Consider the following 26,336-nt stretch of genomic DNA (forward strand, 5'->3'; position numbering starts at 1 on the left):
CCCTCAGTGACATAATGCATTCCCTAGCCCCGACTCATCGGATGTAGACTGTGTGTATGAGCCTCCTCCCCTGGCAAGTCTGGATGAAGATTTGGTTTGTGACATTTTCTTTGTGGGGAATTAGCTGATTCAATGACAGTGATCGCCCCCCCACGTGGAAATGTTCCACTGAAACAAGCCCCCCCCCCCCGCGTGTGTCAGGCAGGAAGTGCAGCTCCACACTGGGTGATTGTAGCTCTTCGGTGACTCTGAGCTTACAGCCTGCTGTGTGTTTGTATAGCAACATGCTGACAAACCCCCCACACACAGAGGACGGCTTAAAGAAACACTTCCACTCACTGGAACCGTGACTGCACACACGTAAACCAAAAACCATGTAAACCAGCATTCAGCGATTAAAGTTCTCCGTCGCTACGATGGATTTCAGTCAGTTGGATTCCAGGGACCTAACCTGACCTGCATCACCTGGTAGAGTGATTTCTAAGTCCCGTAACAGCCCCTTCCCTTCCCTTTTTTCCCCCCTTCGGATCTGCAATGATCTCACTCCTGGACTCTCTGGAGACTGATGGAAGTCAGGAGAACTTTAGGCCCTGAACTGCACAGTTTAACATTGTTACAAACCATGACGAAAGATTTAACACGGTTTCTTCACTGCAGAGAAACAGCTGGTTGTGATTCAGAGGTGAAATCGCATCACAGCTAAATATTCAACATGATCGTAGACAACTTTGCATTCAAATATTGCTCAAATTTGAACTGAATTTCAAAAAAAAAAAAAAAAGAAAATGTGCATGAATGTGTTTTTCCCTCCTGTAGTGCTGTTTGAATATTAGAAGTTGGTTCATGGATTGTTAAATAGATGGTGCCACTAAATCATCACAGAAGAAGAGGGCGAGTTCGCTAAGGCTGTTTTTCTATTATTGTTCTGTTGTTGCATTTTGCTTTTATCGATACCAACTTTTCTACCTTTGAAATATTTGAGGATTTTTCTTTTTCTTTTTTTTTTTTTAAATATAACACACAACTTGAAAACGCATAGAAAAAAAAAAAAACAACTATATGGAAACCCACCTTGTCTCATGTTTTCTCTCACACACAGTCAGTGGTTTTATCAGTGACTTTGGGGAAATGTCATCTTCCATATCCACTTTAAAAATCATTCGATCTATAAAATGTCAGAAAATGTTGTCATCTCATACACAGGTATCATTTAAAATATCGATTAAAGCTGCTTTAAAGAATTATGACCGTGATATTTACTGAGTGGGACATTTTAAAGTGTAGAAGTAAATGGAGAATTGTCTATAGTTTGTCCAACTCCCTGGAGGACAGACTGTAATGGAGACACTGTTTCTACATAAACTTAAACATGTACATACCGATATATATCTGATGAGCTAATACCAGCCAATATTTTGACCTGTCCAATTAATCGGTCCAGATCTAGTTGAAAGCTCCATAAAGCTAGTAAGTGGCATTTTGAGCTAGATTATTTTTGTTACACGTGGGGCTGAATTGATCATTCCATCGACAAATAATTAGTCAGCAACTATTTTGACATTTGAATACTTGTTTTAGTCCTTTTTCAAGCAGAAATGCCAATCAACTGGTTCCAGGTTCTCCAGTTTGAGGATTTGACGCGTATTTCTGTTTTATGTCGTGGTAAATATTTTTGAGTTTTGGACTGTAGGTTGGAAAAACAACATTTGAAGGCGTCACCTTGGGGGCTGGGAATCTCTTCATAGACATCTGAATAACAGAGAAAATAATTGCCAGATTAATCGATAATGAGAATAATCGTTGGCTGCAGCCCTAGTTACACTTTGTGCAAACTTTTCCAGTTGAAGTGACTTAGCGTCCGATGCCCAGAAACAGCAAACGAAACTGTTTAATGTCTTTAGTTTATTGCAGCTGTGATGAAAGTGTGATGTATACTACTTCCCCACACTTCAGGAGCAATCAAACTTTCAAAAAGATTTACGCAGGTCTTCAGAGAACAGAACGCACGAGGAAGAAACAGCGCCGCCCGGCACTTTCTGCTGATGTGGTGAAGGTGTAGATGACTGAAGTGTTGCGCAAGTCCAAATAAGCTGCGATTGCCTCTGGGCGACGGATCCATCCGGTCCATCAGGATTAAATATAGATTTCACGCTCCGATGGACACACAGAGCTGAGAGGATTCCTCCCTTCCTGTCATCACAATGTGTGTTATCATACGAACCCAACGCCACGCTGGCCAACAGGAAGTGGAGAGATGTGGGCTCCGCTGCTTCTGCTACAGTGTTCAGTGACCACGGTGGGAACTGTTCCCAGTTCAGCTCTGAAATATCCAGCACTACAGAGTGTGTTTTCACGCACAGCACAGTTCGGTTTCAGATCTGCAGTTTAAGACCTTCGGCCAACTTTTTTTTTTTTGGAAAGAACAGAAACACCTCTCAGTACAACGCAGCACAGTTCAACAGCAGCACGACCTGCAGCCTCTAAAATGATCATGAATCAACACCTCTGAAACGGGTTCAACACAAACTGAACATTAGAACCTTCATGAAGGAAGATTTACTGCAGGACTGCTGGATCAGACTGACTTAGTTTTAGCTGGCTGGACCTAATAAACTGGCAACTGAGTGTGTGTATTTTACAAGTGTGCAGTCGATTACAACTCGGAAACTGATGTGAAGTCAAGTCACAAACAATTAATTACATACCCCCGTTACGTTATAAATGCAGCGTTGAATTCGCCACGGACGGCTGACATCTAACTGGTTGGTTACACATTGGAAACGTCACCGACATACAAGGACGGCGCTGCAGCGAGGAGTGAAATCCGAACATTTCAAGCAGACGGCATTCAGCATTACATGTGTGATAAAACAAAGCAGGTAATGACCGGTGAAGGGGAAAAGACCAGAATAGATTATCTAGTGAAAACATTCAGTTTGAGGTTTCTAAAAATAAAATTCGCCTTGAAGGAATCTGATGATGGCTCTGGTTTCAGATTTACAGTGTGCAGAAGAGCAACATCTGCTACGAGTGTAGGAGCTGATACTATTTTCACTTGCTATGACCTCAACCCTGTTTTTAGGTGCCTAACTTCTAATACCAGCACTGAATGAGTTCTTAAGTTATGGTGTGAATTTAAGTTAATTATACTTTTATCCTCACATCTAAATTAAACACTTATAATGAATCAAGACGTTCATAGTGCCTGATGCCTGATGGCCGCTCTGTTATGTGCAGTGTACAGAAGAGCAAATGTGTAATAGTTTTCTATTTTTTGACACAGTTTATGTATCTGTGCTTCCATTCAGTAGGTATAAATACCGGGTTTCTGCAGGTCCATCAAGTTAAATTTAAGACTTTTTCAGACCACATATCGACCAAAGTGACATTTGAACCACACTTTAGTCGGGAATTATTGTTATATGCTGCTGGAAAGTACTAATAATATCTTTAAACAAGACCTGGATAAGCAGTAGAAAACGGGTAGATTCACTAGTAAAAACCTACTGATTACTTTACATATTTCACATGAGGTCAGAGGTCAGGGAGAACAGTACTGGGGATTTTTGAGCCAGTTTATATATTTTATAACTAACATTGCTGTCTCTGCCAGGCTACAACCACATTTAAGACAGTTGTCAAATAAGTTTGAGTTTGGATTTTTTTAAGGCTTTTCGAGACCTACAGATACCCTGAAATGTCTAATTACATCGCCTTAACTTTTAATGCTGCGGGTCTGAGGTCCATATCAGAAATATGGTTCCCATGAACGCAACAGTTGACTGAGAGCCCCAAATACTTTTCTTTTTTTTTTTTTTTTTATATATACACAGTTTATCAATCCATGTGCACGATTTACTGATCTGTTTTTATGTGTTTTTTTTCTACCATATGACCAGGTGCTCTGTAGTTTCGGGCCACGTGGTCTGAATAAATCCTTTGACCTAAACTTGCTCCTTGTTTTGTTCTCTAGACACTGTGTTATTTGCTTCTTTGTGGACTCGTTGCTGTGTGACTTCTTTTGAGTGTATGTGATACTCACAATGATTTGCAATAACGTGGTCCAGGATTACAAAGGAATTTGTATTATGGGGTATTTAATAGTATACTGACATAATTTTTCCATGGGTATCCGTGTACTGCTTGTGTTGATTGATCACTAGTGGATTTATAACTGTGGATTTTAAATTTAATACAGAAAATAAATAAATAAATGTGGTTTATCACTGGAGCTCGGAAATTTACGATAATATATAAAATGATTTTAATACTCAAAACACTTAAAAACTTAACTTTTTACATTATTTAACTATGTGTTTTGTGTGCTTCATCTAATACTGTTGTTCAGTTTCTCCATATTGTAATTCTACAATCGCAACGTCTGTTTGCTCTGTATATACCACACATACAATTGCAAGCAATTAGACTTTTTATGGAGTTTTTCCTTTTCTGAAATCGAGGGTCTAACGTGAGAAGGGTGTCACATGTTGTATGGACTGTAAAGCCACCCGACAAGTTTGTGTGGGGCTGAACTGATTGTCGACGAAGAATGAAAAATGTAAATTTTCACTGGTTTTCTCTGTCATCCTCTAGGACAGTAAACCTGAATTTCTACAGGTTTCGGACTGTTTGGGCTCTGGGAAAATGACAGGCATTTTTCACAAAAGACCAAACGATTGATCCATTAATAAGCCTGAAAATAATTGTTAGTTGCAGCCATAAAACTGATTTGTACTGTCACTGCACGCTTTGGGTTCACTTTTGATCTGTCAGCGAGCTCTTTTCCTGTTTAACTCTCTCATTTCCTCAAATGTTTTATGAGACTGATGAAGTCAACCACATCAATTATCCTCTGCTGAAAAACCATCTGTCACTTTATGGGCAAAGTGTGCAGCTACAACGTCAAAACAATCCGTCACTTCTGTGAAACTATCTGTGTGTGCAGTGAATCCACATGAGCCCCGACCAAAAACTTCATGCACTGTTTTCAATCTGACGACATGAGACACAAACTATGGCTTTTGACGGTGCTAAAAAGCACATACATACCAGTGACATGGCTCTGGCCACCCTCTGACTGGCAATATCTCCCCAGAAGTCTCCCATAGCTGCTCTGTCCAAGACAGCCGACTGTCAAATGAACTCCTCAGATTCCTAAAAGCACTCGGGGAAAACAGAAAAGTTCCAAAAACAAGCGAGAAACTTTCTGGTAGTGAACTCGCCAGAGTGTGAAAAGCTGTTTAAAAAGAGAAATCCAGCAGCTCAGACACAAACTGACTGTCAACAGCAGCGTGTGGAGCTGCAAGTCATCAACGTTTGAGGAGTAAATTCAGATGCCGTGCTGCCAGCAGAGCCTCGATTATGATTCATGTATTTATAGCCGAGTGTGTTGCTTCACTGAGCCCCTGTCAGAGCAAGCCTGGAAGTCTGCAGGCACAGCAAGATTAAAAAAGAAAAAAAAAAGGAAAAAAAAGAAAAAACGGGGCGGGGTGTCTGCTGACGGATGTCCACATTTCTGAGCAGGAAAAAGACAAAGAGAGCAGCCCAAACTGAAACTCCATTTCCCCACTGGTACTTCTGTTAATTTAGTTTCTCCACTCCGATCAACAGTAACTCGCTGTGTATTGGTTTACAGAGGCCAACAGGTCCCAAGTCAAGAGCAACTGGTCTCATGTGAAGCCCAATGTCAAGTCCCAAGTCAAGGGCAACAGGTCCCAAGTCAAGGGCAACAGGTCCCAAGTCAAGAGCAACAGGTCCCAAGTCAAGAGCAACAGGTCTCATGTGAAGCCCAATGTCAAGTCCCAAGTCAAGAGCAACAGGTCTCATGTGAAGCCCAATGTCAAGTCCCAAGTCAAGAGCAACAGGTCTCATGTGAAGCCCAATGTCAAGTCCCAAGTCAAGACCAACAGGTCTCATGTGAAGCCCAATGTCAAGTCCCAAGTCAAGACCAACAGGTCTCATGTGAAGCCCAATGTCAAGTTCCAAGTCAAGACCAACAAGTCCCCATCCAAAAGCCAACAATTCCCAGGTCAAGAGCAACAACTACTAAATCAAGAATCCCAAGTCAAGACCAACGAGTCTCAAGTGAAGTCCCAGTTCAAGACATGCTACAGGAGGAGTATGGACAGGAGGAATGATTACAGACACCAGTAACTCTCTCAACGTTCATATGAGCATGTAGGTGTGGTATTAAGAAGGACCGGAAAAATCTGAACCTGTCCATTAATTCTTCGGATTTCTTTTCCTTTTAGCCTCGGCTATTTGTTGTTCCATCTATTGTCTTCTGACCTTTGACCTTACACCATGGTTGCTTTTTAATCTTGCTGTAAAAAAGCTGATTCTCCTGTTGACTGAGAATCTCCGTGTGAGAATTATGCTGACTTAGTGCGATTTGCGCAAAGAGGCACATCGGCAGCACTAGTAGAAATAAATGAATTAAATCACGGGAGCTAAAATGTTTGCCTGAAGGAGTAGCTGAAACATTTGAAAGTAACCAGTTTTACATTTTGCATTTGTAAACAATAGATGATTTCCATTTCGGAACAACAATACTTTAGAAATCCTTTTCCCTTCGTGTGCGTTCCTCACAGTTAATAACAGCTCTTTTCCACTCAGCTCAGGAATTCTAATAGGAAACAGCAACAAGCCGCTACATGAGCAAAGAGCAAAAATCCATATAAACACATGACAGACATGGTTTTACATTTCTTCTTCTTTTTCAGCGCACACACAACCAGAGACACAGACTCAAACACACTCCTCTGGGCTACTAAAACCAAAAACAAATGACCAAATACAGGCACAGAACTTGACTGTGCCACATGCTCATAAAAAGGAAGAAGAGGAACTTTAAATGTCATCTGACAAATATTCAATCAAATTTTCACTAGCAGCAGCACTTTGATTACTTCCTCCCTATCCAAAACTCAAAAATATTAAATTTACAATGTTACAAAAAAATCAGAAATAAGCTTAAAATCCTTTTTGCTTAAAAATTACCATAACAATTATTTGATTATCAAAATAGTCAGCAAATCAATTCATCAACCAATCGTTTCAATCCTACATGTAACAAAAATAACCTAGCTCAAAATGCCACTTACTAGCTTTATGGAGCTTTCAACTAGATCTGGACCGATTAATTGGACAGGTCAAAATATTGGCTGGTATTAGCTCATCAGATATATATCGGTATCTGTGACTATAAATGTCAGTGGAGAAGTGTCAAAGACATGTTTAAGTTTATGTAGAAACAGTGTCTCCATTACAGTCTGTCCTCCAGGGAGTTGGACAAACTATAGACAATTCTCCATTTACTTCTACACTTTAAAATGTCCCAGTCAGTAAATATCATGGTCATAATTCTTTAAAGCAGCTTTAAATGGATATTTTAAAAGGATACATACATTACATTGCCAGTCAAAGGTTTTAGGACATCCCCATTTTTTCAGTTTTTATTGAAATGTCAGCAGCTCAAGTCCAGTGTATAACCTTAAATGTTAAAAATCATGTTAAATTCATAGAAAACAGGCAATTTTCAGGGATTAGAAGCTGGTTCACTTCCAGCTTTGTCCTGCAGCAGTGGAAGGAAATGAAGCCTTGAAAGTTGATCCAAACAATTCCTACTGGTTCCCCAACTTTAGTTGGTCACGTCCAAACCCTGCAGCAAACTGTGTTACTACACCCTCTGACACATTATCAGGTCAACACTGTTCTGCAGGAAGCAGTCACTGGTTTACTGGTGTCAGACTGGAGAGAGAAAGACAAGTAACAGAGGAGAACGAGACCGGATGGTCGGGGCTTCATCCTACAACGAGATAATGACCCAGAACGTTAGAAGAACAGGACCAGACGGAGGCTTCACATGATGGAAGACCAGCGCAGTCTCCAGACCTGGACCCCATTTAAAACATGTTTGAACAATATTTGATTTTCATTGGAGAAAAAACATCACGGGTGTGTTCAGCTGCTGGACGAGTCAACAATTTACATTAAATTTAGGATTTAAGACTCCATGATTGATTCCTAACAAAAAATCTTTATTTATTGACTTGAATTTGAATTATGCAAATTCAAATAAGAGCTGGAAAAATGGACGTGTTCTAAAACTTTCGACCTGCACGTGCATGTATGAGATGAAAATTTGAAAAACAGTGTGACAGTCTCTGGTAGCGATGAACCTACAGAGAGTTACCAGCTGAACCCGCAGCTCCCCTCGGCTTAACGGAGCTTTACGCTCTGGTTCACTCTCACCGCTCTCATAGCGTCGTTTTCGGCCGCAGCAAGCAGATGTTTTCAGAGAAACAGCTGTAAAAAGCCGACGCCCACTACCCGCTCAGCAGCAAACAGCAGACAGACTCAGTCAGAAACCAGCTGGTGAACACAGTCGAGCATTTAGCAGCTAAAGAGCCAGACATTTCCCTCAGGAGCTGGTGGAGACCAAAACCAGAGATAAAAGAGAGGGAGTACTGAACCTAGACACCAGATCCAGATGAAGGATCATCGTGTTGCTCTGTAACTGCTGGATGTGGAAATAGCAAACTGATAACAAGTTCCACATATCAACTTAAAAGGTATGTCAACATTGTTGGTTTAAAGTCAAGATCAGCTTTATTTTCACTTCAATGTGGTTGTGCAGTTCAACTATGAAGAAAGGAAGCTTCTGAAAACTGAGGTTCACTGCAGATCTTATAAAATTAAACAATGAAGCCCAGTTTCAGCCACTACACCTTCATCAGGGTAAATGTTTGACAGAAGAAGCTTATAATGGCATCTAGTAGAGAGTAGTCTAAATACATGAGAAATACATTTCTTCTCAGAAAAAGAACAGTAAGTATTACATGAAAGTATACAGTAAAGTGATCAAAAATTAAATGATTCAGAAACTACAGAGCTGCTGTGAAAATATAATTCTGTAACACAGTGACACTCTTGTGTTGCTGTGTATACTGTGACGCACTGTGCACACTGCAGGAGGACAAGGATCTTTGCAACCTGCTGCAGAGTTCATTGGAACAGGGCAAGGTTTTGAACGAAGAATCAGACATTCATGCGGTTCAGTATTAATAATGCAATATTGGGAGCATGTAGAGCTCTTGTAGTCTGCTTTGATTGTATTGGTGCAAATAAAAGAACAAAATCACGTCTATGCAGGTGACAAAAAAAAAAAAAAAAAAGCACGAGGGGGTTCAACAAAGAAACTGACAGCAAGTTCACAGACTCCACATAACTGAAACTAAACATAAGGTCAACTTACAGAGGAAGTACGTGTGTGCTCAATGCTCGCAACACACAGCAGTGGTTAGTGGTGGTCACCCTTCTTCAGTAAGATGTACAGAAAAGTCAAGAAACCAATATAAACACTCAGATTTTTAAAACTTTCCACCACCAGACCCATCTCATCCAGTCCAATTCAGACTGTATCGGTCGTGGAAATCCATCCTGACGGCCCAACATGGCGACCTGCTTCCAAGTTTGAGGACGTTCCTAAAAGTCCAAGTGACAGGGCAATTAGACCATCTTCAGCCTCTGTAATGTGACATAACTTTAACTGACACTATAAACCAGATTTGATACAATACAGGGCTGCAACCAGCAACTGTTTTCATTATCCATTAATCTTATTAATTTTCTTGGCCTATAAAAATGTCTGAAAATCAAATTGCTCATTTTCTCTGAACAATGTCTGATAATTTACCGTGATAAAACAGAGAAAAGCAGCAAATGCTCAAACTCCAGGCACCGCTGCAAAGGATTGTCATAGCTACAGAGTTTGTGAAAAGGTAAAAAAGCCTTCCGAATGACATTTATGTGGTTTGGTTTAATAATGTTTGAAGATTCTAGTTCAGGCAGACAGCTCTGTCTGATAAACTGCACATTCAAACCCAGTGCAGATTGGAGTACAGTGAGTTAAAAGCAAACACTGACAGCTCGTGTCCAACTCAACCGACGGTGAGAGAGTTTTGTAGCCGCGTTTTGATCTTTTGTATCAGTGTGCTGCCGGCGCTAGAGAGAGAACAACCACAGGAAGACGACAGTCTGCAGCCTGAACCACAGACTTCCGCACGAGATGTGATGTCAAAGTGCAGCCTGCACCTCCACAGGTGACAGGTGAAAGAGGGCAGACTGATGTCAGATAGTGAAAACACAATACGACAAAAGACTAGTTGGCAAGTAAATATCTAAAACTCTTTGTAACGTCAAACAACCTCCTGTGAGGGCTGGAGCCGGAGCTGGACAGGGTTCAGTGTTTGGCTCAGAGGCACTTCAGCCCCTGGGTCTTCATCACAAACAGACGATGCACTGACATGCCCACTTCCAAATATGCAATATGAAGGTAACGGAATGAAAGCTAATCTGCTATTTAGTTTTATAAGGAATTATTCGGTTCAGCCTTTTTTTCAGAATCAGCAGATTACCTGATAATGTAAATAACACAGGTCATTTAAGCGGAGCCCCAGCAGCCTTTATGCAGTGGGTTTAATTTGCTTCCATCGAGGGGAACTGACAGACACACGAGGCATTTTATTCCATCAGCTGTCGGGATTTTAAAGGACGGCGATCTGGCGTCTTTCTGGCTGTGGACGTGATACGGCGTCTTCTGGTGTCTGGTGACGTTTCTTTCACTGCTTCTGATAATTTGGTGACAAGTGACAATGACAACAGCGACACTGGCATTAACCTGTGTACTCTTAATACTACTAGTTTATTTGTGCGTGCATTACATGTATGTAGTGTATTAATTGCCATTTTTATTCATTCTTGTATTCTTTTTATATTTACAGTTACTGACTGTTGTCCGTAAGACAAAGTGGTACATCAGAGCATACAAGATTTGCCATTACAAGAATTTAAAATTATTGAAATAACCCCCCCCCCCCAGTCACGTAGTCACAATAACACCAGATTTTCTCCCAGGGCTCCCCAGAGGGGAGAGATGTATTCTCCAGTTTTTGCCGTCGCTCCCATATTAGGAGGAAAAACCACATGAAACCACATCTGGGCTGGAGCCACGTTTACTAAACACACCGGGAACTGTGGGAAAATTCACACCAGCCAACACACACCCACACAGAGTTACAGACAGAGGTCAAGTCCCTGTAAAGAATAGACCTTCTGATTGGCTGATGTCACAGTCGGAAAGAAGCGACGGGCTCTCAGCATTCAGTTCAAACCGCTTACCACCTCAACAGTCAGAGATCAAATACACAGGAGATCGTGGTTCCCAGAGGCTGAATCCTAGTGAATTTGGTGGCCCACGTGACTTTACCTAAAAATCAAATCTACCGGTCAGATTTTCATGAAATGTTCTCAACCTATCCCCCTACCCCATGATATTTCCTCTAGCGCCACCCTCAGGAAAGACTCCTTGAATTCATTCATCATCAGCTGGTCCTGTCCAACTCTTAGAGGCTAAATTCTTCACAATAACTAAATTGACTAAATAAAGTATATAGAAAAAATAAATAATAGAAAAAAAAAAAAAAAAGAGAGACTGAAGATAGACCCATAGTGATACTGTGTGCTGAATATATTCTGTACATTGGCGCAAATATAATATACTATAATACACTGTACATTAGTGCAAGTCAGGTGGATATACTATATAGAGCTGCAAATTAAAATTTGAATATATAAAGAGAGAACACATTAAAATTTTTATTCTTGTCTTAAGACTAAGTGCTTTTCTATTTACACTGGACAATCAAAAAGAAGAGATACCGTGCCTTGCTCAAGGGCACGACAAATCAATATTTTGCCTGCTGATATTCAAACTTCTGGTCACAGGTGACCCACCCAGTCTCAGACTGGATCTTAAGTGGCACATGCGAGTGTTTTCAGAGTAACTGAGGTATTCACCAACATTCTTGTGCTTTGAATTTTCCCTTCTGTCGAGTAACCCTGACCTGTCGTACCTGGTCATGAACACGTCGAGATTTCTCCGCGGTGGGAAAAAACCCTCCCCTAACCTTAAATCCTAATGCCTTCATCTAAACCAATCACGAGTTTAAAAATGAAACCAAAATCATCCAAAATAAAAGATATGACTAAAACAAAATTTAAGATTGTGTTCACCATATCGTCATCGTGACTGAGTTTTGCTTTTTCTTGGTTTTATGCTTTTCACTGGCATGTTGTGGCTCAGCAGTTTCTACAGTACAGTAGCTTTTAAATTCTTGAGTGTCTCCTGTGTGTCAGTCCTGTGAAGGACTGGTGACCTGTCCAGGGTTTACCCCACCTCTCACCCAATGTCAGCTGGGATTGGCTCCAGCCCCCCCCCCCCGTGACCCTCACAGGAGAAGCGTCATAGCTAATGGACGGATGGATGGATGTTCCAGTGTCTGTCACACGACCTCGAATCTTAGTCGGAGACTGCTTTGCTTTAAAAAGAGGCTTTTAGCGTCTAACTTCATGTCAGACTCTTCATTTCTGACACAGTACAGTGCTACTCTGATGACATGTCACTGGCAGCTGCTATATTATTAATATTTTATAATTGTTTTGGATCATCTAATACAACCACTCACTGATAAAATTATCATTTTTTTGATTGCTGATTTCTGATAGTGAAACTTCAAGCTCTGCAGTGTTTAATTCCTCTTTTTACTCTGTCCATAAACAGGAAGCCTTAAATGGCAAAAAGGAGGTTGGGGTAACGCTAAGGACGACATCTCACCAACATACACCTCCTCATGTAAAGGTGGCATTCATCAGCCTGAAACAAGTTACTTAAGACAACTTTGTGCAGTTCAGAGAAGTTTAGTGAATCTGATTTCGAACACTTGAAAGAAAAAAAAAAAAAAAAAAAAAGTAAAAAGATTTTAGGAAAAAAAAAAAATTCTTGCATGAGGCCCATTGTCTTGTGAAAGAAAGGAGCAAATTTCCAGCTGGCTAAGATAAGTTAAACTGTTCTACAGAGTGTAGGCGTACTGTATGACCTGATTGTGTTAGCCTTCAACATGTGTCTTTGTTTAGGAATGCATAAATAATGTTGATCAGATGTATAATGAGACCAGGCCCCTCTCCTTCTCCTTCCTCTTATTACAGTATGGCTTGTATAGGAGGAAATCAGAACTCAGATTTCAGAGGGCTGCAACCTACATTATTTTCTGCAGAATATTTTCTCGATTGTTTAGTCTATGAAATGTCAAAAAATAGCTAAAAAATGGCCTAAGAAACGTCTTCGATGTGCTTGTTTTGTCGGACTAACAGGATGAAACTTTAAAGATATTCTATTTACTGTCATATATGGCAAAGAAAACTTTGAGAAGCTGGAACAGGAGACTGTTTTGCAATTTTTGCCTGGAAACATTTAAATCGATTATCAAACTAGTTGCCAATTTTCTATCAATCGTTGCAGCTCTAAAAGAAATAGCAAAAAAAGAGGACCTCAGCCAAAGAAAGAAAGGAAAAGTCCCCCTAAAGCAACCTTTGCTGGGGTATGTTTGTATGTTTCTTTATAACAGGTTCTAAACCTTTTGTGGAGGCTGCAGAAAAGCATTCTGGGAACTGTAGGAAATCGCTAACAGAGGCAGAATAAGACAGAAGAAGACCATGTCCCCCACTACTACTACTTCCAGCAACAGTTAGAGGCAAACTTTCTGCCTCTGGATTTTGTGGGATTTGTTTTTTTAGAGTCCAGCTGTTGTCATCAACATCTTTGTGTTTCTGTCGTCGTGGCAACTGCAGGAGGATAAAACTGTTTTATACTGGCTGCATCAGACAGCAGTGGTGTTGGATCACGGGATACAGCAGGCTGGCTGCAGGCAAACAGCCTCCACATGACACACCACCTCTCCTGTGATTCAGCGCACGCACGCACGCACACACACACGCACACACACACACACACGCGCGCACACACACACACACTCAATCTGTTTCCAGACCTCTGAATCATCGCCCACCTCTCCACTTTTGTCAATAATCAGTGATTCAAAGGTCTGCTGTTGTTCTGGTGAATGTTTCCCCAGTTGGAGAAACAACTGAGCCAATCAAAGCCCTTTAGGTGGGTTTAAAGCTGGTGACACTATCAAGATGTGTCAGTCGATAAGTTAAAAAATGGAGAGAAAAAAAAGGATATTGTGGCATGTGCAGACGTTTGTATTTAGTCAAAGTAAACGTAATATCAGCAGATTCAGATTCATAGAAATGCTTCACTATTCTCTGATGTATTTTAGATAAAAAAATAAATTGAGAATATTGTGGCAGATTAAACAATAATGAAACTAATTGTTAGTTGCACCCCTAAATTAACCTAATATAAAAGTCTAAGTTCTGTTGACTTGTGATGGATACCAGACATTATTTTGGACATACTTCACTCAAAATGTCCGATATCACTGCATAAGCAAAAGGAGCAAGAGCATTTTATTTGACACATTTCTTTGCTGCATAAGCATGAATTGAACACGATAATTGTCAGTGTCAGTTAATCTGTAGATTATTTTCCTGAGTAATCAATTACTTTTTTAGTCTATGAAGTGACAGAAAATGAAAAACACTCATCAAAAATTCACCCTTGAGAAGCTGTGAAAGCTTAGGGCATTTTGGTTGAAGAAAAAATGCCAAACAATTGATTATTAGAGTCTTACATTGATTGACTAATCGATGAATAAACTATTCATTTCAGGTCTATCTAATTTGACAGTTTGAGATTTGGGCATAGGACTGTCAGTACAAAACTACCAGACCAGCATTCATAACGGGGACATTTTAGTGCTAAATCAGTTATTTTCACTGAAGGTGCGGCTAAAATACTTGCACTTACTGAATTAATTTCACACAGATTATTTGCAAAGAAGTTGGAGTGTAAGGAAAAACGAGTAAATATTTCCAGTACTCTGTTTCCAGAGTCTTCTCCCTGCTGAGGTTTTGGTTTTTCACTGTCAGCCTCTTTCTCTTTGTGATTTCTCTGTCTTCACCGTTTGCCTTCAGCCGCACAAATCTATCTTACCTGCACAAATTAGCATTTCTTGTGTATTTTCTGTCTTTTCTCATTTTCAGTCTCTTAACTGAGGCAGCGGCTGTAAATATCTTAAAAAATACACATGAATACATGAGATAAACTGAGTGTAACACACATGCAGGAGGATAGAACAGATTCACACCACTCTCACTGTTCCAGACAACGACAGGTACAAGTTTAAGTACTCTGCAACAATAAGGCAGCAGGGTGAACAGGGTATACCGGTGGTTTTAGTTTGTGAGGGTGGCGCTACAGGAAAGGGTTCTTCACGGTCCATCTTCTGAGGTGCAGGAATGGGATAAGAAATTTTAATGGTAAACTGCCTGATTAGATTTTGATATTTCTTGTGCATGAAATTTTAGGGATGAAAAAAAGATTTATGGATTAAATTGATCTACGATCCCACTGAGAATGAGACAATAAGCAGCAACAAAACCGCTGAGGAACTCTGACGCATGCAGGCAGTATGCTGACATTTATAAAAAGGTAGAGTAACATTAAGGTAACACTGTTTTAGGCTATCAGCAGGAATGAGAGCAGATTTAAATAGACCTTGTCTAACCAGACAGGTGAGACATGAAATTCAATCTGGTTGGTTCAGTTTGAGTAACAGATCTTTGAATTTGAAGGTTTATCAGACGCCACAACACTGCAAGGCAGATCACAAATTATAAAGGAAGGATTTTACAACTGGAAAGTTCATTATCTTTAGTTGCAACAATCGCGAGGTAAAACAGCAGAAATAGAGCATTCATGTTATAAAATAAGCCACTGGGAATGTGAGCTTGCACGTATTAGACTGGCCACGGCGGGATGACATTGTATGTACGTAACAGTATCTTTTCATGCAGGGATAAAGTCAGTCTGAACATGGCCTAGTTTTATCTGTCCATTATCTAGACCCTCTCTAGATGTTCAGTAAAGGAATATCACTCTAATCAAACGTGAACGACTCTGTACAAGCAGACAGAACTCAGCCTTCAGCAGTAAAATGATGAAGTGTTGACACACCTCCAGTTTCTGACCATGAGAAAAAAACTGAAAGTTTAAAGTTTAAGTGTTCCCCACACAAACACACAAACAAAACACTAAAACAACAATGAAAACAACTGAAAACCCACCCAGACCCATCCTTTCAGTACAGTTTCTTCCTCCGTTTCCCTGCAGACTAGATTTCCATCCTTACAGGATCCAGCATAAGAGCCCACCGGAGAACGAGGAGCCACTGGAGGAAGAGTCTGCTGACGTCAACACAAGTCACCAGAGATGCTGCAACAACACTAACCTGTACACACTGCAACTGCGTGTGTGTCTGTGTGTTGAAGCAGCATAAGCACATTCCTTGTTACTTTAGTCTATATATTTGCTGATTCTGCAGTTTAGAGACCATCTGTCAATCCAGCACTGTGGGCGGGTACAAAGAGCTCATGGATCAGAGTGAGGAGCATGTTAAACATGATGATCGTGGTTTTCAGAGCGTGATCTCTGATGGTGACCACCTCATCTTCCCCCTCGCATCACCATCATGACAACATTTCCACTGGTGAACCAGAATGACGCATGGAGCCACTGTGAGGGCTGAATACACACTCAGTGTCCAGTTTATTACGTCCAGCCAGCCAAAACTAAGGCAATAATCCAGGAGACCTGTAATAAATCCTCCTCCATAAAGGTCATAATGTTCAGTTTGTGGTGAAACAGTTTTGTTGGACTAAAGTCCACCTGTGGTAAATTCAACTGATTGGACGTGATGTGGAAAGTCAAACACCTTTCCATGTAAATAGGTCTCACAGCTGACAAAGCATATCGGAGCAAAAAGCAAACCGTGAGGTCGAAGGACCTGCCTGCAGAGCTCAGAGACAGGATGGTGTCGAGGCACAGATCTGGGAAAGGCTACAAAAAAATGTCTGATGCATTGGAGGTTCCCAGGAGAACAGTGGTCTCCATAATTCTTCATTGGAAGAAGTCTCGAACAACCAGGACTCTTCCTAAAACTGGCCACTTGGCCAAACTGAGCAATCGGTGGGAGAGGGGCCTGGTAAGAGAGGAGACCAAGAACTCGATGGTCACTCTGGCTGAGCTCCAGAGATTTTGTGAGGAGATGGAAGAAACTCCCAGAAGGACAAACAACACTGCAGCACTCCACCGATCTGGACTTTATGGCAGAGTGGCAAGACGGAAGAATCAAGTCTGCAAAAAAGCACTTAAAGGACTCAGACTGTGAGAAATAACGATCTCTGGTCTGATGAAAGCAAGACTGAACTGTTTAAGCGTCACATCTGGAGGGAATCAGGCCCCAATCATCACCTGTTCCACAACATCCCAACAGTGAAGCGTGGTGGTGGCAGCCTCATGTTGTGGGGGCGTTTTTTCAGCAGCAGGGACAGGGAGACTGGTCAGGGTTGAGGGAAACCTGAACGGAGCAAAGTACAGGGATATCTTAATGAAAACCTGGTCCAGAGCTCAGGATCTCAGACTGGGCTGAAGGTTCATCTTCCAACAGGACAATGACCCTAAGCACAGATCCAAGACAACACAGGAGTGACTCTGGGACAACTCTGTGAATGTCCCTGAGTGGCCCAGCCAGAACCCTGACTGAAAATGGCTGTCTACCGACGGTCCCCATCCAACCTGACAAAGCCCGAGAGGATCTGCAGAGAAGAAGGGCAGAAAGTCCCCAAATCCAGATGTGCAGAACTTGTCAAGTCAGACCCGAGAAGCCTCCAGGCAGTAAACACTGCTAAAGGTGCTTCAACTAACTACTGAGTACAGGGTCTGAGAGCTTATGTCAATGTGATATTTGAGTTTTTCCGTATTAATAAATCTGCAAAAATGTCTAAAATTCTGTTTTCTCTTTTTTCATTCAGGGATATTGAGTTTATATTGATGAGGGGAAAAAATGGGTAACAAAATGTGAAAAAAGCGACGGGGTCTGAAGACTTTCTGAACTCACTGTATATGTAAATGTAAATCATCAGAATTGCTGCTCATTATTTTTGTAACAACTGAATCAACTCAGCTCTACTTTTACCGTGACTGACCTCTCACCTGGCACTAACCCTGCCGGGGTTCCCATTAGGACCACCTGTTTGGACCGTGTCTGACCTCCTGCTGCTGCTCTGGATCAAACAGGCTAATAAATGTGGTTTTATTGTAGCGCCGAAAATCTTCAGGGAGCTGCCACTTCCGCCTCCATCTGCAACAAACAATAAGCTGCTCAATCAGAGCTCTGCAGCCAGTGTGTCTGCTTCACAGCTTCGCAGTGCAGACATTGTTCACAGCTCCGGGCGATTTGAATGGAGAGAGAGAGAAGTTTCACCTCAGTTTCCATGGAGCATGTACAGACAGGAAGCAGCAGATTAAGCGTTAGGACACAGTGAGTGGTGTTAGAGAGAAATCCTGACTGCTCACAGAGACACATCTGCTTGTGATAAAACTGACTGCAGAGCAGCAACAACACCAACAAACAAGAAGCAGGAGGACAGTCAGAGGCCTGCACAGAAACACAAACACTCTGCCGCAAGTCAGAGTGCAGGTCTAATATTTCGGTGCAACTGCCAAAAGCTGCTTAGAAGAAAAATTCTGTTGTTTTTCTGCCCAATCTGGGTCATGCTGTCTTAGTCTTACTAATATGCTTGCAGTTGAGAGTGGGCCTTTTGGCCTGTAAAACATAGCAGTGTATAGTTCTCTCATAACACGTTGCATATGTTTATGAATTGTGAGCAGCTCCACTTGACAGTCTTTTCCCTCTGACCCCCCCCAATTCTCCTAGCCCCCCTCCTCCTCCTCCTCCTCCTCAGACTGGCTCATTTGAATAACTGTTAGAGGCCAGAAGAGAGAAAACTGGAAAAAAAATGTATGTAGTAAATCCCTTCGAGGGTGTCTCAAGCACCCTCAAATTTAGACTCTAATCTTGCACAACCACAGTTTTCTTTCATACCGTCAAAGATTCTCCTTCATTTTTTATTTAACTTTGTGTGACTCCAAATGTTATAAACTAATTATAAAAAGTACAAACTGCAGAGTGGCGGAAACAAAGTTCTCATAAACAAATCTGTTTTCAGTTTTTTGGACTCCGATAGCGCTGGCGACTAAGTATAAGTAGTATAAAGCTAAAATATTCAAGTAAAGTAAAAGTAACTCAGAACTGTACTGAAGTATAGTCAGTGGTGGAAAGTAAATAGATTTACTCAAGTACTCTGTTTAAGTGCAATTTTGAGGAACTTGTACTCTAGCATTTCCATTCTCTGATACTTCTACTCAACTACATTTCACATGGAGATATTGTACTTTTTACTGCACAACATTTATTTGACAGCTTTAGTTACTGGTTACTTTGTAGATGGATATTATCAATACAAAGTACTATCAGTTTATAAATTACGATGTAATATTCTTGATTAAGCTTAAGTAGTTAAGATTAGTCCAACCTTTACCAGTTGCAACATTAGTCATGCTTAAATGGTAATTCATCAGTGAGTTTAACCCAATAATGTCATTCTGAAATGGGCCATTCTGCAAAAATAATTTGCTTTTGGTACTTTAAGCATATTTAGACTTTTATACTTATATAAAAAAAAAATATACTTAAAATACCAAAAGAAAAAGAATTATTTCAGAATGATATATGGGTAGTTCTGAATGCAGGACTTTTACTTGTAACAATATTTCTACATTGTGGTATTACTACTTCTACTTAAGTAAAAGGTCTGAGCACTTCTTCCACCACTGAGTGGTTTAGAGTAAAACAAATGGCTGTTTTGGTGGGGGGGGGTGTGCTGCCTCACGTACCTGTGAGACATGAGATCCGACTCAAGAAGTCCAGTCCGAGACACAGATCCACAAGTATTATCAGAAGCAAAAAACGGAACGGAAGTTTATAATACTCTGAGACAGGGTTTTACAACTCTGGAAAGCATTTACTTTATCTTTTGTTTCGATAATTGCAAGGTAAACCAAAGAAAAACTGTGTTTATGTTACACCATAACAGGAATCTGGAGTGTGCACTTGTATGTATTTGACTGGCCAGTGCAGCGCCTTGTCCTAGGATGTTGCGTTGCAGCAGAAGTTGAGCCTGGTTGCCGGAGCCTGGGTCATCAGACCAGCGTTTTATCACAGCCTGAGACAACACTCGCCACTGTTATTAGAGATAAATCACACATGAGAGCTCTGCTGGAAACAGATATATGATAGCAAACAGTAAAAACAGCATAACAATAACTATCTATCTATAATCTAATATTTGTCCATTCCTCAGTTTTAATTTCGTCACTGAAACCCTTGACAAAAAAATAATCATTGATGACCTATTTTTCAAGACGAAAAATGAGACTAAAACTAAAAAAGCAACCATTGAAAACAAAAGCTGTAAATATATATCACATTTTTCCTCAATAAATAAAAACTAAATGATAATGTGAAAGACGGACAAAAGGACAAATGAAATAATTACTGTTTTAATGTAAAGTCTTCTCAATGAGATGCAGAATCACAGGCTGTAGCTGCAGATTAGTAAAAGTTTGTAGCCAATAATATGTTGTTCAGAAGCTGATTTATCTGTTTGACCAGTTTCTCTGCTGTTAATAAGAAGCATCTTACATTCTTAAAGTTCTGTCTCTGTCAGTGACGTTCTGACGTTCTCTGAAGAACCAGATTTAAGGATTAAATTAATCTACTGAGAATTAGACAAGCAGCTGCAAAGAAAAAAAAAGTTTCCAAATATAGCCAATATAAACTATGAAAAAATGCACGCCAACATTTATAAAAAGGTAAACTAACGTAAAAGTACTGAATGTGGATGTAATGTTAAGGTTATTTTCCATCGGATATCTTTCAGGCTGCGATCAGGAGGAATGAGTAAGGGCTAATGTCGACAGTCAGCCATCTAAATCTTCCTCTGGATGTTTCCTAAGGACACCCAGGTAGTGAACAGGTCAGCGAACCAGCTTCCGAATGATCAGCTGCTTAAAAATACAGAACAAAAATGAGACTAAAATGTCATCAGTTCTTGTTGAGGAAAACTAAGAAAAATTAAATGACAAAAATTTGGAATAAAACCAAAACACGTTAACATCAAAAGACTAAAGTCAAAATCAGGTGCCAAAATTAACAGCTATACCTCCAAACATCCACTTCCACTTGCCTCCTTCTTTCTGTCTCTGGTTCTCTTTCAGGCGTGAACTTCCTTACAGAAATTTTATGACAAGTTCACATGTTGGCTTCCTGTCTGCATGTGCGCCCAAGTCAATTTTCTGGTCACACCAGTAACGTCTAGCAGTTTGCAGACTCTGAGTGTGAAATACGTGCTCAGCGCAGATCTTGTTCAACACGCCGGCACCGATAAACATTAAAGAAACGCAGCGTGTTCTTGTCAATGAGGGTCACAGGCATTGAAGTCTCAAAGCAAAACGAGACAAGGCAGAGAAGTGAGCTGAAGGTAGCAACCTACGTAGCCTGCCACACATCCGCTGATTAACCCTGTAAGGACTGATCACGCAGGGTTAATCGACCGTTCAGTTGCACCGTGCGTGTTCAAAGAACTCCAGGGGGATATTGCCCAAGAAAGCACAGATATCACATCTGTCTAGCAACTGTGTGCGGTAGTCCGCTACTTCAGTATGACACTCAACAAAATCGCGTCTACCTTTTTGGGATTGATCGGCCTGCACGGTGAAACGGCAGAGGCCACTGCCTCTGCTCTGACCGAGCGGGACATCAAAAAGTGCACTGGGTTCCCTATGGATGGCCGCAGTGTCATGGTGGGGAAGGGGGATTCGGTGTACACACACCTGCTCCAGAAAAACAAAACACAAAAATAACTCAGCTGTTCAAGGGAGTGTGTCATTCCTGTGTACCCCCATGCTTTGTGTAAGCAAGGCAGTCGAGACACTCCCACTCCCGGTTCCTCCCTCTAACAACTGGTTTTCACACAGTGCTCTTCGCCGCTGTGAGTATGCAAAGATGTACAGCCTCAGCAGTCCTGGTGGCTTTCCATCCACGACTGCTGTTTGCACAGTCTCCATCAGTGGGATGAACTGAAGCCTCACTTTCAGCTAACCAAAAGCCACCGAAGATGTCGTGACGCTGAAATCAAAGTGGACCTGTTGTTCGCAATGCCGTTTCTGCAAGGATCCAACAGATCAACGAGCTGTTCCAGCGGGACAGGGGCAAACCAGTCAGAGTGCTGGCATCAACCTGCAGAGCTCACGGTTTCCAGCAGACAGTCAGCAGGCATCACTCACTGAGGTTTTCATTCGAACGCCTCACACAGCTTTATTACTGATTCTGTCTCCATGGTAACGGCAGAGCAGCATCCAGCGGGACGGCGAGGACCCTCCTGTGTTGAGGAAATAACACCTCCGCGGGTTGAGGGTCTGTGTGTGTGTGTGTGTGTGCGTGTGTTAAATAACTCTTTCACTAATCTTCACCACAAACTCCATCCTACGTCCACCCGAGGCCAGAGGTCAGAGGTCAGCTGCAGAACGGCATCATTAGAACAAGTAGGGATTCTGTGCCTTGCTCGTGGGCCCTTAGGCTGAGCTTCAAACCACCCTCTCCCTGATGACTAGGTCCTGGTTTCATCCAAGCGTACCATGAATCACTGCCTCCCATCTCACCACAACACACAGATCGCCACGTGTTCTGAGAACAGTTTTACGGCCTCGGAGGCTCTTATTCACTGTCCCGCTCAGTGACGTTTCCACAAGTTAATAACGAAGTGGCTGAAGCCCAGGTTTTCTGGTTAAACGCCAGTCTGTCCTTCCACTTAAACAAGGGGATAGAGGGGACGGCGTTCACACCAGACTATTAGTTCAACTGTCAGTTTTAAGCATTTATGCCTGAGGGCAGAACTACATACATCATACAAAATGAAAGACGAATCATTAAAAGGCACTCTCGTATTCTGCATATAAAAAGAGTTCCTACTCACATTACAAGACAGATTTGAACCTTGTTCACTGGCTGAACTACTCGCCACAAACCCCTAGGAGGGTGTATGTCGGTGATGAAAAGGGGTGAAATTTACCAAAATGTTTACAGCTGGGTGGATGCGATCCACGCCGAACCTAAGGGCACTTCAGTCGGGGTCGAACCCATATCTCAGACCATTGTATAACCTGCACTGATTCTGACGGAATCCCTCAGTACCGAGAATCGGAACATTTCAGAAGGGGGAGTCTGCAAAGTTTTTCTTCTAACGAGAAAACGGCACGCATCATTACTTCACTTCCTGCCAGAAGCGTGGTCTCTTAAAAACAAAAGCAGTCGGCTGCCAACCGTTGCTTCCCACCGGGCTGCCAATTTCTCCGTTAGCACCCGGACGTTTTGAACGATTCCGTTTACGCGGAGCTTTTCCTAACGGCAGGCAACGTCTTAGGTAAAAGCCTCCGCTTTCTTCCCGGTCCCCCTTTCTGAGATAATTCGCAGTCCGCGGAGGAGTCGCTAGCCGCCGGCTAACAGGTACGCCGGAGAGGAAAGTGGGAACTTACAGATGTGAGGAGCGGTCTCATCTGTTCGCTGTGGTCCTCGTCCATTGCCACCGACCGTTACGGAAACTCCTCTTTCTGGCCCCGCGGAGCCGATAATTCATCCGAGGTGAGCTGACCGCCGCCGGCTCGCTTTCTCCTGAGGACGCTGCTCTCCGCCACTTCTTCACAACCGCCTGGAATATATTAACTCCAGCTGTAGAGCCCGCCTCCTTGCGATTGACAGCGCGGTGCTCCGTTGACGGCGGCGGCGGCCGTTTTGCTTCCACCAATCACCGAGCGGGAGAGCGGAATGGGCGGGGTCATGGCAGTAACAAAGCATGGGAGTCTTTTCTCATTCACTTCAATCTGTCGGTTCAGAACTTTCTGATTAATCCCATGATACCGGATCAAATATCGCTGATTTCAACACCAACATCGTATAGGACGTCTGCACGTACATTTTACGTTAACTTTTTTTGTCAGCGATATTAAATCCTTTTGTCAATCTTGAATTCTGATCCATTTTAGTCCTCGACAGCACGCTGCATTTCATCGTACAAACTGTTTGTGTATGTGTTAAATAACATGCCATTAATAAGAACTTTGGTCCGTGCAGGAGTCGGGCAACTGATGCAGTCCCATATCTTTAAACAGCGTTACTGGATTATCTCTGAAGCTGATGGGCTTCTGGCAAAACATGACAGGTGGTGACTTTCTTTTTCAGAATCAGCATTATACATTATGCTTTGTGTTATATTTGACAATGATATGTACCTTTAATATACATCCATACGTTTAACTGTATCGTGTATAATTTGTAGGCTTCGGTAGCACTTGCGGGGCTATTAAACAGACATTACATAAGCAGTGGCGGAATAATAATTTAAATTATTTACTTAAGGAAAAGGAAAAACACCACGCTGTAAAAATATTGTATCACATGTAAAGGCCTTGAGTTCGAAATGTTACTTAAGTAAAAGTACAAACCATTTGCCTTAACATTTACTTAAAGTATCAACAGCAAAAGTAGTCGTTTTTAGACTTTTTTGTGGTTTAATCTATGACAGTGCATCATAGTTTTATTAACTGATCATGCTTTACATGGAAAATCATAATCTGAAAAGTAATGAGTAAGAACGGCTTTTAAAAAAATGTAGTGTAATAAAAAGTACAATATTCCTCCCTGAAATGTGGTGGAGTAGAAGTATCGATTAGCATGAAATGGAAACACTCACGTAAATGATGTACAAGTACCTCCAAAGTCAGAGCACTTCAGTATAGTACTTGAGTAAATGTATTTAGTTACTTTCCACCACTGTAAGTGACTGATTTGATTCGTTGGTGAATGTGATGGCGTGTGGAGAAACTGCTGCTTCGACATCAGGAATGGCTGTGAACGGTCTGTATTTTTGTTTTCGTATTCTAACTGCTGCTGATAAAGATGCAGGTGCTGCAGCACCAGTTGCTCTGGTAGCCCGTCCATCTGCCACTAACCTTCAGGCAGCAGGGCACAGAGGCCCAGAGAGGACACGTAGTTTCTGCTCTTTTACAGCTTTCAATACAGAATTTACTGGCGCTGAATGTTCACCGTGATACCAATGTATGATTATGGTTTTAAACATTTAAGCACTGCAGATAACCAATCATAAATTGGTGATTATTCTCATCTTTTGATTGTGTGCTTCTGTTTCTAGTGAATATTTAGAACAACTGCTTTTAAAACTGCGTTACTGTCCACACAGTCTAGCAGAGTATCTGTCTTTACCAGTTTTATTACGTCTGACGGTTGTATGGGAGCTGACCCACGGATATCACTGTGCAGGTGTTTCCGAGCGTTGTCTGGGTGGTGTGGATCGTTGCTGGAGCGTCAGGGCTCTTCCTCACTCGATACTCCGCCTGTTGAATGTTGTCTCGCGCTCTGATTTAGGGACGGAGGTCCACCTGCTTTTTCTTTTGCGGATGTTGCGCTCCACTCTTTTCATCTAAAAACACTGCGAGGTGCCATTTTCGCATGAAAAGTACCCGGGAGAAAACTAAACTGAGTATTTACCTACAGCAGTTGTGTGACTGTGTTAACTATGTTTGGAGAAGGTGTCTTAACAAGCAACACACAAGCGCACATAGTAGTATTTTTAACAGGACTACATATTGGCATGAAATCTCATTAAATACCTGGATCTTAATTACCGGCATTACACCCTTGTATGTACTATGGGGCAAGTTTTAAGTCCTGATCCTGCGAGAGGATAGAAGTGACAGTTTTTCGTGAATCAGCAGTGAGTGGTCTTCAGAGGAACTGCAGCTGTGTTCCAGATCAGCTCAGCCCTATAGTTAGCTTTTTGCTTTGTGTACTGTGTGATTTTTCAAAAACCATGAACTGGGTGCTGAATTGTGAGCATGGACATGTTGAGCACAATATCATATTTACTGCAGAGCTTACGAATTTATCCAAAAAGAGACACAGCTCTGTTAAAAAATCCTGATGGGCTCGAATTACAAACTGATTCACCAGGTATGAAGAGAAAAATGACGAAATAAAGTGGCGCACAGCATGCAGATCAAAACCACTGGATTTTAGACAGTGGCCTTAATGCATATTGATGTCTCACTATGCAAAGCAGCTCGACAGAAATTAAATAACTGCTCTCGCACTGCACTTGAAAAAAGAGAAAATGACCGTTGACAAAGTACAGTAAATTCTTTACGGAATACGTTTTAGTTGATATTTGTGTTTTCATCAGATCAGAGACTGTCTGTAATCTTACAGAGGTGCTTTAAACCTGCACTAACTGATTTTATTATCCACTTGTTTTCAACAAAAACAAGTTGGGAACACAGCATCGACATCCAGTATCATTACCTTTTAAGTTGATATGTTGAACTTGTTATCAACCAGCTG

The 26,336-nt window shown here is 41.5% G+C and overlaps 1 protein-coding gene across 5 annotated transcripts in view; it reads right to left on the reverse strand.

The window, feature by feature from the left end:
• Positions 1-23,674, reverse strand: part of slc4a7 (solute carrier family 4 member 7) — a 61,913-nt gene extending 38,239 nt beyond the window's left edge. For 2 of the 5 annotated variants that reach the window (XM_040116804.1, XM_040116801.1), the window contains exon 1: positions 5,050-5,390. In XM_040116804.1, the coding sequence (XP_039972738.1) occupies positions 5,050-5,106 (57 nt within the window). In that variant the 5' untranslated portion in view covers positions 5,107-5,390. Of the gene's footprint in view, positions 1-5,049; positions 5,391-23,458 lie in introns of those variants that run through there. The other 3 variants (XM_040116802.1, XM_040116805.1, XM_040116806.1) reach the window with 3 other exon arrangements.
• Positions 23,675-26,336: the final 2,662 nt, after the last annotated feature.

This window comes from Xiphias gladius, chromosome 22 (assembly GCF_016859285.1).
Source record: "Xiphias gladius isolate SHS-SW01 ecotype Sanya breed wild chromosome 22, ASM1685928v1, whole genome shotgun sequence".
Lineage (NCBI taxonomy): Eukaryota > Metazoa > Chordata > Actinopteri > Istiophoriformes > Xiphiidae > Xiphias > Xiphias gladius.